Source organism: Suillus clintonianus (genome assembly GCF_016758775.1).
Source record: "Suillus clintonianus strain FC179 chromosome Unknown DEU56scaffold_21, whole genome shotgun sequence".
In the NCBI taxonomy this organism is placed as follows: domain Eukaryota; kingdom Fungi; phylum Basidiomycota; class Agaricomycetes; order Boletales; family Suillaceae; genus Suillus; species Suillus clintonianus.
The window spans coordinates 438,195-449,393 of NW_024539245.1; the positions used below are offsets into that span (position 1 = coordinate 438,195).

Genomic DNA, 11,199 nt, shown 5'->3' on the forward strand with positions numbered 1-11,199 from the left:
AGCTTATTTTGCCGCCCAGCATCCCTATATCATGCTTCAATGTTTCGTCACCCGCAATATTTCAAAGCTGGATACTGCGGAGTTCATCTTTCGAGGTGAGATCGTTAGCTCGGCGCGACTCGTGTGATGCTCACGAGAGTTTAGCTAGCCATATATTTGTTGTTTATCGCTGCTGCCATGCTGGGATTGTGGCAATGATGAACCCAGCGTTCTCCATTCCCAACTTGACGGCATATCGATTCTAGTAAAACAGCACGCTGTTTCAGATACCGAAAAGTGCGACGTTTCGGGGAGGCCTCTCTCCATCGAAAACTTCTGATTTCGCCTTGCAGACACGCGTAGGAGGAGGGATTAGATAAGTGGTGCAGATGTGGTGACAGATTCTCTGACATATCTCGTTTAAACAGCCCATTTTCAGGACACTTGTCATGAGACCACTGCGTCAGGCCAAGGAGGGATGCCGTGCTAACCTGTGAAGGACGGGACAAGCTCCGTGAGGACGTGTCCATGTTGTGAATGATTGGCTTTGCAGATCCAAGGCGCTTGATACGGATTTTCCCCACCCTAGGGTCTTCCGTATATGGAGGGTCTGCATTGATTCTGCTCATACCAACGATGCTAGGAAGGATGGGGCCGATGTAGAGTCACCTTTCCGGACTTTCTTGTAAGTTGAATATCGAAACAGGCAATGACATTCAATACCTGGAAATGCGGACGCAGAAGAGGAAATTTGTCTCTGGCCACAAATAGCTAGCTCAGGAGCTACATTTTGCAGGCTCCGGCCGGAGCGATGGCACAACCTCCCACAATCGGCCCTACGCCCTCACTGCAAACCATCATTTCTTGGCCTCATACCTACATTGGGAAGGCAATGATGAAACTGAATTTGCGACCGTGTGTGCAATTGATTGACACCATATGCTGCAACGACCACCATTGGGGACGTCTTGTAGCATGTGCTTGGAACTGATAAAATCTTATCTCGGATAGTAGAGCCATCTGATCAGATACTTGATGGGTCAAAAAGGTCGCGATGTGATCGTACAATGTACTGAGTAGGCGATGGTGCATCGAGCTCCGGATCAAATGCGCAATATACATAATACTCACTGAAAGGATCCTATCCGCGTGTTGCGATGTGGTGGATGTAACACGTAGCACATTGAAGGCGACTTTGATAACATTTTTGTCTGGGGAAAAAGAGGCTTTTTAACATGTGCTTCAGGGATTATTTATATTCGCAGCTCGTAGAACTGCACCTTCATATTTTAGGCGAATTTTGATGAGTGCAAGTTTGCTGTGAACTTCATTGCGACACACTGAATGGTGTCACATGGGTGTTTGAGACCAAAATCGATACGGCACGCATGTTTTGTGAATGAGACAAAATTTGGCTGGCTCTGCCTCTGGATGCAATCAAGGGAGTGACCATTGTCGGGCGGAAAGACTATTGACGAAATCGCCGCTGTTCAAGGTACTGTGAACAAAGAAGAGTCTCAAGGATCGCTGTCGATCCAGCGGCAATCAGCATAACACAAATATGCATTCATCGGAGGCGCACCTGTTAATATTATCCCTCAAACCCATGATAGAGTGTGGGATAACATACAAATCCCAATATACCTTCATCATGGAATTCATGGCTACGGTAGAGTCTGAGACGTCCGAGGTTGGCGCTGTATCAGTTCCGATTGTAAATGAAACGAGGACATAGTAATGTCATGAAGCTCTGTTCTGGAGTCGAGAAAGCAAATCAATTCGTCCGTGAGCGCTAGTCTGCAAGATGCTGATGGCGCCAGCCTGTACATGACTGTGATGCGGCAAGTTGCGGCAGAGCACATGACACCAATCTTGATAATTATTACTGCGCAGTGCGCAGGACCGGTTTGTTGAGTGGTAAGCGAGCGCTTGAATTTGAGCCGAAAAGTTGAACCTAGGTTCGTTGAATGTTACAAACCAACGTGTTCATTACCGGTTGTCGTTTAGAATCCAGTTTGCTCACTACCGACTACCTACGCAGTACTTCGAAGCACTGGTGCCGCATTTCGTGCTTTAGTCCCGACTTGGTTCAAAGTCAACCGGGATAGCACGTCTAAAAGCTTCTCTGGGGAGCAATGGCGATTCAATTGTGTCCAGACAGTGGCGCGCTGGATCTATCAAATGCCTGCGTACGCGCCTCTCTCAGTGCGATTGTACCCGCTGTGCTTGTCTCAGCGTGTCTCTTCTCCATACCCCGGATTCCTGCATTCGCTCGTCCACTTACCAACGCTATCAAATCGCCCTTCCGCAATTTTTTGACCTTGCGCGAGGCTGAAGCTCTAGATATTCAAGAGGGAAATACATGCGACGTCGTCGTCGACAACACCGTTCCTCTATGGCACACTGTACTACTCTCGTTCGTCGCTTTGGTTCAGGCACTCGTTTGGACCGCTGTCGGTGCATACAGTATCATCATGAACAAGGCCCATATCTGGACAGGTATCGCACCACTTCTCATCGCTGCCACTTGGATATATGCCTCCTGCAAGCCTGTCTTCTGGCCTAAGCCAACTATTCACTACGATCTCTTCGCCCTGTTTATGATTCACTTTGTCTTTGGCATCGTCCTGCTTGGTGGTACTTTGTATGAGCACGAAGTTTTCGGTGTCCCATTGCCTCCACACCTCCCATTCTTGGGCCTCATTTCTAATCTCATCGCTATTCTGGTGGTCCTTACCGTCGTAGGAAATATGCCCTTTGAACTGCCAAGCAATCGTATCAAGAAGGAAGATATCGTGGGTTGATATCTCTTTAATTGCCGCCTTCTTATTTTCTTACTCGCATCACAGTATGTCAAGCACTCGCCTGAAGATTATGCTACCATGTGGGAGTGGATCATGTTCTCATGGGTCTACCCTCTCATTACTCGTGGCTCGAACATGACCATGAACGAGGATGACGTTTGGAACCTTAGTCCTACTCAGCAATCCCGTCCAGTGTTCATCAAGTTCAGCACCATCATGTACGTATAGACCGTGCTAGGACGCGACCCCTTGTTGATGTCGATGCTCAGTCGTTCTTCTCTCCTTCGCCGTCTGTGGGCCGCCAACTCAAAGGATCTTTTGTGAGCCCCTTGCCCGTTTTTACTGAAAATGTTACTTAACGCTCGAGTCAGACTGGATTTCTGCCTGACCTATGTCAGCGTCACGTTCACTTATGCCTCGCCATTCTTTTTGAAGTGAGTACTGCATTTTATTATCTTGCCACCAAACTTAACAATGCTCAGGCGTATCCTTGATGCCATCGATGAACCTGAACCTACCGCACAGAACAGATCCCAAGCATACATATACGCTTTCTTAGCCTTCCTGTGCACATTATTAAAGGTATGTATGTAAGCCATCCACTCGAGCTCTCATTTATGCTGCACCAGGCGGAAGCCGATGTCCAACACCTGTGGTTCGGGCGGCGAGCAGCAACAAGGATACGTGTCGAGTTGATGGCTGCCATCTACGACAAAGCTCTGAAGCGCCAGGACTACTCAGGCATCATCGACAAGGACAAAGCAAAGGAGGCTGCCGACAAAAAAGCGGGAATCAAGCCTGTCCAGAATCCGACTGCGGATGACCCAAAGGCTGGTGCAGATGTTGGAAAGATCGTCAATTTGATGGCCGTAGATGCTAATAGGATTGCCATGATGATATCCGGCGCGTATTTCATTTATGGAGGTCAGTTATATTTGTCTTCCCTTGCTCGATAGTTTATCCATCGCTATTGATAGGTCCGTTCGAGATTATCATTGCCACGACCTTCCTCTACAAGTAAGGAAGTCCATTCATGACAATCGACGTATGAGACTTACCTTCTATTTACAGTCTTCTGGGTTTATCTGCATTTGCTGGCTTTGTTGTTCTTCTCGCTGGTTGGCCCCTGAACAGCTATGTCACTAAACGCAGCATTCGCATCCAGAAGGGTGTATCTACTTCGCGAGACAAACGCATGGCAGTCCTAAACGAACTCATCAGTGCTGTCAAATTCATCAAGTTCTTCGCGTGGGAGGACCGCTGGATTCAACGGGCCATGGAGGCACGTGGGGTGGAGATGAACTGGATGGTGAAGTGTAAGTAGCCACACCGTCATTTTTGGAAGTCCATTGACGAACCATCATCAGCTCGGATCAACTCAGTGCTATTTTCACTGATCTGGACCTCCGCTCCTATCTTGGTGTCGCTCATATCATTCCTCGTTTTTGTGTATCAAGGCAACCAGCTGACTGTGTCGATTGCATTCACGGTTAGTTCAGTGATTATTAGAAATCCGCTGAGATTGCTGACGCGGTATTGCAGTCCATCGCACTGTTCGGCATGATTCGGTAAGTGGTGAATGATGTATTTATCTCGTTCCGTGGCTCATGTAGGCGTCAGTCAGCCACTAGGTATCATTCCAGCTTGGATTGTTCAGATCCTACAGGTATGATAGTATCATTCACTTTTAGAGAGTTGTATCTGATGGCGGGCTTTCAGACTGGCGTTGCACTGAAACGTATCGAGACATACCTCGAGGAGGACGAAGTCGACGAGCATGTGTCTTCCATCAAGAAGGCTCGCGCGCCCCATGTCGATGGAGAGGATGACACCCTTTCAATCGAGAACGGCTTCTTTAAGTGGAACGAGGTACCCGAGAAGCCTGAGGAAACATCAAAAGCGAAGGGCAAAGATCACTCTCCTTCTCCGAGCGACGAGACTGCGACTGCCGTTGATTCCGAGTCTGAGTCCATCCGTTCGCCCTCCGAAGATCATAGATTCGAGCTCAGAGATATTTCGGTACGGTTCCCCGAGGGTGAACTGTCTGTGATTACTGGACCGACGGCGAGTGGTAAGACTGCTTTGCTTGTGAGTAAAGTTTCGTCCATCAGATCTAAATTTCACATGATATTCTTTGTTAGATGGCATTGCTGGGCGAGATGACTACCATCAGCGGAAAATTGACCATTTCGAAGAATACATCGAAGATCGACGAGAATGGACTTATGCACTCGATGTCATATGCCGCTCAATCACCGTGGCTGCGCCACCAGTCCATCAAAGACAACATTCTATTCGGGCAACCTTATGATGAGGAGAGGTACAACGATGTCATCGAGTGTTGTGCGCTAATGCTGGACCTGAATATCTTGGAGGATGGAGACGAAACTGAAATTGGCTCAAGGGGTGTCAGCTTGTCGGGTGGCCAGAAAGCTCGGTGAGGTGTGGTTTTTCGAGCTTTGTTTGGGTAGCTCATGGTCTTTCAGTGTTGCCCTCGCCCGTGCGGTGTATGCTCGCACGAAGTATGTCCTGTTGGATGACCCACTGAGTGCTGTGGTGAGTGTAACTTTGCACCCGTTCATACATCGCTCTCATGCGTATATTGCGAACAGGATAGCCATACTGCCCGGTTCTTGTACGAGAGACTCTTCCGCGGACCATTGATGGAAAACCGTACTGTGGTATGTTCATTCACGATGATGAAAAGCGGTGTATAATCCGTTCACAGATCTTGGTTACTCACCACGTAGAGCTCGTGCTTCCTGGTACATATTACCTCGTCCGCATGCTGGACGGTCGTATCGATACCAAGGGAACCGTCAAGGATCTCCGTGCGCAGGGCATTCTGGACCACATTGCGCAAGATTCCACTGCGGAAGTCAAAGCAGAGGAACCTGTGGCGGCCATCGAGACCCCTGTCGAATTGCAGGAGGACAGCGTTGAGGCAGACGCGTCTGTGGGATCGAAGAAAAAACCTCGCAAGCTTATCAAGGATGAGCACCGGGAGGCTGGAGGCGTCAAGTGGTCGATTTATAATGCGTACTTGAAGGCATCGTAAGAGTTTTGTTGCATACCAGGTGTTGTTTGGCTGATTGCAGTTGCTGGCAGGTCGTACCGCACGTGGTTTTTGCTTGGGATTCTGATTGTTTGTTCGCAAAGCTTGGGTGTTATTGAGAAGCTCTGGGTTCGGGTGAGTCAATGTCCTCTTTTTCATTCTCGGAATCTCATGTTTGTTATAGGAATGGGGCCAAGCATACGGCGAGGATACCGAGCCAGCTCCCTACATCATGACGTCCTCTGTATTGACCGAGAACGAGGCGCTGATGAACGGCTACATGCCCTACCATGACCATCAACACTACTCGAACAGTTACTTCCATGTTAACACCACTGGCTTCGGCCCGATCGCATTGCCTGACGTTCATGAACACCCGTTATTCTACGTTGGTGTGTACGCATTGATCGGGTTTGCCACCGCCGCAGTCAGCATATTGTCGACTGCTATTCAGTATAACGGAGCGTTGAAAGCATCAAGATCTATTTTCCGCCAGCTCTTGACGGGTGTCGTGCGTGCTACGATGCGCTGGCATGATGTCACGCCGGCTGGCCGCATGCTCAATAGGTTCGGAAAAGTATGGTCAAAAGGACTGCTATGATGAATTGTCAACTAATGCACGGTGGCCTGTAGGATATTGAAACTATCGACAGCAATCTTGCTAGCTCGCTATCAGCTGTCAACCAGTCACTGGCGACGTTTGCGGCTGCGATTATCACCGTCGTGTAAGTCCCTGCTCATGTCTCTACAATTCATGTGCTCATACCATCGGCTTCCTAGGTTTTTCTTCCCGCTTTTCCTTATCCCTGCTGTGGTGATAGGTTTCTTCTACCGCTTGCTGGCTCTTGGGTATCTGAAGACTGGTAGAGATCTCCGTCGTATGGAGTCTAATTCCCGATCGCCCATCTTCTCTGGGTTTGGCGAGTTGCTCGAAGGTATTGTCACGGTTCGGGCTTTCTCTGCTGAACAGCGCTTTTTGGATGACCTACACAGCAAAATCGACGTTACTACCAAGGTAGACTCAAATTCGGACTTACTGTACGATGGCGCTGACAGGTGCTGTGACAGATGTGGTACAATTTCTGGATGACGAATCGATGGCTCTTGTTGAACTTTGATGCGCTCGGTGGGTTGGCTGTGTTGACCACTACACTCCTTGCGCTATCAGGTTATGTCAAGGCTGGTACCGCGGGTCTATGTATCACGAGTGCGATGACCTTTACCTCAAGTGTTTACTGGGCTTGTCGGTTCTGGACAGCCCTTGAGCTTGACTTAAAGTATGTGGAAATGATTGTCGATGTTCTTGTGCTCATGTGTATCCATCTCGCCCTTTTAGCTCCGTCGAGCGTGTTGTGGAATACCTCGATTTACCTCAAGAACCTCCTGCCGTCATCGAGTCTAGCCGTCCTCCTGCTTATTGGCCTTCTAGCTCAACGAAGGAAGGGTTGATAACTGTTGAGAATCTGGTCATCAAATACGCCCCTGAGCTCCCTCCTGTCTTGCATAATGTTTCTTTCTCTCTCAATTCGAAGGAGCGAATTGGGCTTTTGGGACGTACTGGTAGTGGAAAGTCGACTTTGGCAATGAGCATTCTTCGCTTTGTAGGTGATACTTAGTAAGGGGCGGTCTGTGTTTGCTGATCTGATCTGTCAGGTCGATCCTGTCAGTGGTCGTATCCTAATCGACGGGATTGACATCTCTACGATTGGTGTCCATGACCTTCGCTCTCGTTTGGTGAGTTTGCGATATATCGATTGTGTGTACCCTGTTGCTAACTCCGCATGCAAGACTTTTATTCCTCAGGTGAGTCTGTATTCTGGTGCCGCGCCTCACATGGGATTAAGCTAGTGGCAGGACGCAACTCTATTCTCGGGCACTTTGAGAGATAATCTTGATCCATTCAGTGCGTTAACATTTTTGGCTGCGGTATACAGAAGATGAACCCTTTTCAGGTGAACACGAAGATAGCGAATGTTTGGACGTCCTATATCGCGTGCAAATGATCAGTGAAAGTGCATACCAATCTCAACACACCTCTCGCGCACCTTCTCGCGCATCCACGCCCGACGACGCTGCCTCTTCTGCTGCGTCGACGGCTGTCACTGACGTGGACTCCAAGACGACCATCACACTCGACACACAAGTATCCGCAGGCGGCACAAACTTCTCGCAGGGTCAACGGCAGCTAATTGCAATGGCGCGTGCGCTGTTGAGGCGGAGCGCGATTATTGTCCTTGACGAGGCAACAAGCAGCATTGATTTTGATACCGACGCGAAAATTCAGGCGACGATCAGGGAGGAGTTCACGGATTCCTTATTGCTCACAGGTCAGTAACTTATTTTTGGGAGATTAGTTAGCATTCACTGATGTCATGCCTATCTTTTTCAGTTGCACACAGATTACGCACCGTGATTGATTACGACCGTCTTATTGTGCTCGATAAAGGAGAGGTACGTGTTACAATTGGTTGAGCGGACTCATACTTACGTGTAATTGTACTAGGTTGCGGAGTTCGATACACCTTTGAATTTGATCCAGAAGGAGGATGGGATTTTCAGGACGATGTGCCTCAAGAGTGGAACGTTCACTGAGCTTGAGGCGGCTGCCAAGGCCAAGGCTGAACGCGATGCAGCCAATGCTGGGGCATGATCGAGTACGAGTGACTCAATAGTTGACTTGTTTATGTATGCGCTTTTGGGTTATTTTCTCATATATAATCAGAGCTGAGAGCGGAATTATTATTAAGAAGAAACGACTGTCTCCCTCAGGCTGTGAAAACACCTTGATGCAAGGGGTGATCCTCAGTCTCGGACAGAAGATAAGAAGTAATTCAGTACAAGTTGTTGTGTAGCTAGGAAGGGGTGACTTTCACACTAAGTGAGGATATCGGAAACATCCGGAATTACCATAATATATAACACATTAACTAAGAATGAACAGTGAGTGCATCACTTGATCTCCCTCGAGCCATCCCCATCACCCATCACCCCCTCCCAATGGTCTGACTACTACGGGAGACTACAGCGGGACCGAGTGGACGAGACGTAGATGGAGAAATTAGTTATATGTAAGTCGTCACAGATGAGTACATGGGAATGGAAGGACTCCTTATCTTCCTTCTATTTGGTCTGCCTATAGAGATTAACGTCAGGTTACCCAACATACGAGGAAGACCGAATGAATTTTGCCACGTATTGGTCTATAATGTGGAAGGAGGAACTCCAATGACATGCCGCCACCATGTTCGCCCGCGCCTGGCCAACGTCACGCCAGCACCATGGAAAATAATGCTTCCACTTATATCCACACATAACAGAATCTTCTGTGACCCGGAATCCCTGAGAGTCTCCATGTCCCTCCCAACACATACCCAAGTTTGGCGTGTCAAGAATTCTCCTGCACAGTCTGTAGTCCTTGACTTTTCCGACGATGCAACGTTTGCCTTGACAGAGGAACCGCTGCCTCGTATTGAGGATGGAGAGATGCTTGTGGAAAATGTGTACTTTTCCAACGACCCTGTGCAACGAAGTTTGTTTTTCATTCATGTGGTTGGACCCAGATCGATAATGATGTTCCAGGCTTGATTCAGAAGGATGTCTTAGAAGAGAGCCTCTGCGCCCCTCCCGTGCGTGAGGGAGGCGTAGTGATTTCTCATTCCGTCGCTCGTATTCTTGCGATCAACGACAACACTAGCTCAGGATTTAAGGTGGACGACCTCATTTTCTGCATGACTGCTGGGTGGCGACGATACGCGGTGGTCAAAGCAAACTCCTCAGCATGCCTACCTCTGATGTATGTGAATGCGGTCTCTGGTCCTTCGCACTGCTGATCTGACACAGGGTGCCCGAAAACGTGCCAATTACTGCCGCTCTTGGTCTATTTGGAATCTCTGGATATACTGCGTACTGTAAATTGCCATCAATACGTGGGATGTGTTACATTTTGACTTCTTGGGAAATCACATATAGATGGTCTGAAAGATATCTTGAAACTCAAGGAAGGTGATTCTCTGATTGTCAGTGGGGCTGCGGGGTGAGTCTATCTTAATTCACACTATTTTTCTAATGGTATTGATACAGAGCTGTCGGCAACATTGTGGTGCAATACGCCAAGAATGTCATCAAGGCAAAAACAGTAATCGGGATCGCCGGGTCAGAGAAAAAATGCAAATGGCTCAAGGAAATTGGTGCAGACATCGCCCTCAATTATAAAGCAGATACATTTCCGCAAGATCTTCATGACGCGACTCCGAACCTTGTGGATGCATTCTTTGACAAGTAGGCCTTTGTAGTTTCTATATTTTGAGTATTTATTAACCGCGTTCCTGTGCGCAGTGTCGGGTAAGCTGCACTTGCAAGAAGTTTACGTCCGTTGTCTAAAGCAGGTGCACCAGTGGTTTTATCCTGGATCTGGCGATTACACGAATCAAACGGTTTGGTCGCATCGCGGCGTGTGGTTCCATTTCAGGTTATAAACATACGCTTGCGACTGACATACCAAGTTATTAACCGTTATTGGCAGGATACGACAAGGACGTCGGGATACCCACGATGGGTACTACATGGTCCGAAGTAACAACCAAACGCTTGGTTATTCAAGGCTTCACTGCCCTCGACTTTATGTTCCCGGCGGACGGGTCCCAGAGAGTGGCCACGGAAGGCTATCCAGACATCGCTAATGCACTTCAGCGGGGAGACATCACGCTCGAAGATGCGGAGGAAATTGTGGAGGTACCGTTCACAGATGTTCCACAGGTTTGGGGGATGCTGTTCACCGGCGGCAACTCTGGGAAGTTGGTGACAAAGCTTAAACCCATGGCATGATATGATGTCAAAAAAAAATCATTCCGCGTAACCTGCAGGGGGCAGGCAATGCGCATTGGTAATGTCAAAACGCTTGAACGCGGCGCTCAACTCGCTTCGAGAAAAATCAGGCATGCGTGTTATGGACCATGTAGCTCTCACTGAGGCAAAACTAGTGTTCGTTTGCCCTCCAGCTTGGTTGTGTTGCTATTTGGTGTATCATTAATGGGACGTGAATTATGAGGCAATGAGGGCAGAGAGGAAAATCGCATATCACTTGTTCCTTCATTTTGATCACTTGAATGAAGTGGACGAAGGGTGTGGCTGAACGCGTTAAAGAGAAGTATTACGATGGATTCAAAAACAAAGGCTACGGCAAAAAGAGTGCGGTAGTTATCTGTAGGGTATCTTGCAAGAGTCCTCAGTACCATTTCATCTATGTTTGCGTGAGAAACGAATGGGTGCATTGCGGTAACGAGTATACTTCGCGGGATCGTCAAAGTTTCGGTGCCGGCAAAGGAGTACCAGACGCTGAATGTCGAACATAGAGAGCCTGTT

At 48.4% G+C, this 11,199-nt stretch overlaps 2 protein-coding genes across 2 annotated transcripts; both read left to right on the forward strand.

Annotated features, from left to right (window-relative positions):
* Positions 1-1,907: 1,907 nt before the first annotated feature.
* On the forward strand, positions 1,908-8,603 carry DEU56DRAFT_792331 (uncharacterized protein). Its single transcript, XM_041352702.1, has 28 exons — positions 1,908-2,774; positions 2,829-3,001; positions 3,053-3,103; positions 3,155-3,217; positions 3,266-3,365; positions 3,413-3,707; positions 3,761-3,800; positions 3,855-4,099; positions 4,151-4,272; positions 4,326-4,351; positions 4,404-4,449; positions 4,503-4,871; positions 4,925-5,220; positions 5,270-5,339; positions 5,396-5,464; positions 5,512-5,837; positions 5,892-5,973; positions 6,023-6,415; positions 6,472-6,563; positions 6,619-6,853; positions 6,907-7,115; positions 7,175-7,439; positions 7,492-7,572; positions 7,627-7,641; positions 7,693-7,741; positions 7,791-8,165; positions 8,228-8,289; positions 8,342-8,603. The coding sequence occupies exons 1-28, from the start codon at positions 2,115-2,117 to the stop codon at positions 8,486-8,488; spliced, it is 4,956 nt and encodes a 1,651-aa protein (XP_041210565.1). The 5' UTR covers positions 1,908-2,114; the 3' UTR covers positions 8,489-8,603.
* A 117-nt stretch (positions 8,604-8,720) lies between these two features.
* On the forward strand, positions 8,721-10,994 carry DEU56DRAFT_792337 (uncharacterized protein). The gene is made up of 9 exons (XM_041352703.1): positions 8,721-8,906; positions 8,967-9,367; positions 9,418-9,631; positions 9,679-9,746; positions 9,808-9,871; positions 9,919-10,116; positions 10,174-10,179; positions 10,233-10,306; positions 10,361-10,994. Exons 2-9 carry the CDS (start codon positions 9,064-9,066, stop codon positions 10,660-10,662), a joined length of 1,230 nt encoding a protein of 409 aa, XP_041210566.1. The 5' UTR covers positions 8,721-8,906; positions 8,967-9,063; the 3' UTR covers positions 10,663-10,994.
* Positions 10,995-11,199: the final 205 nt, after the last annotated feature.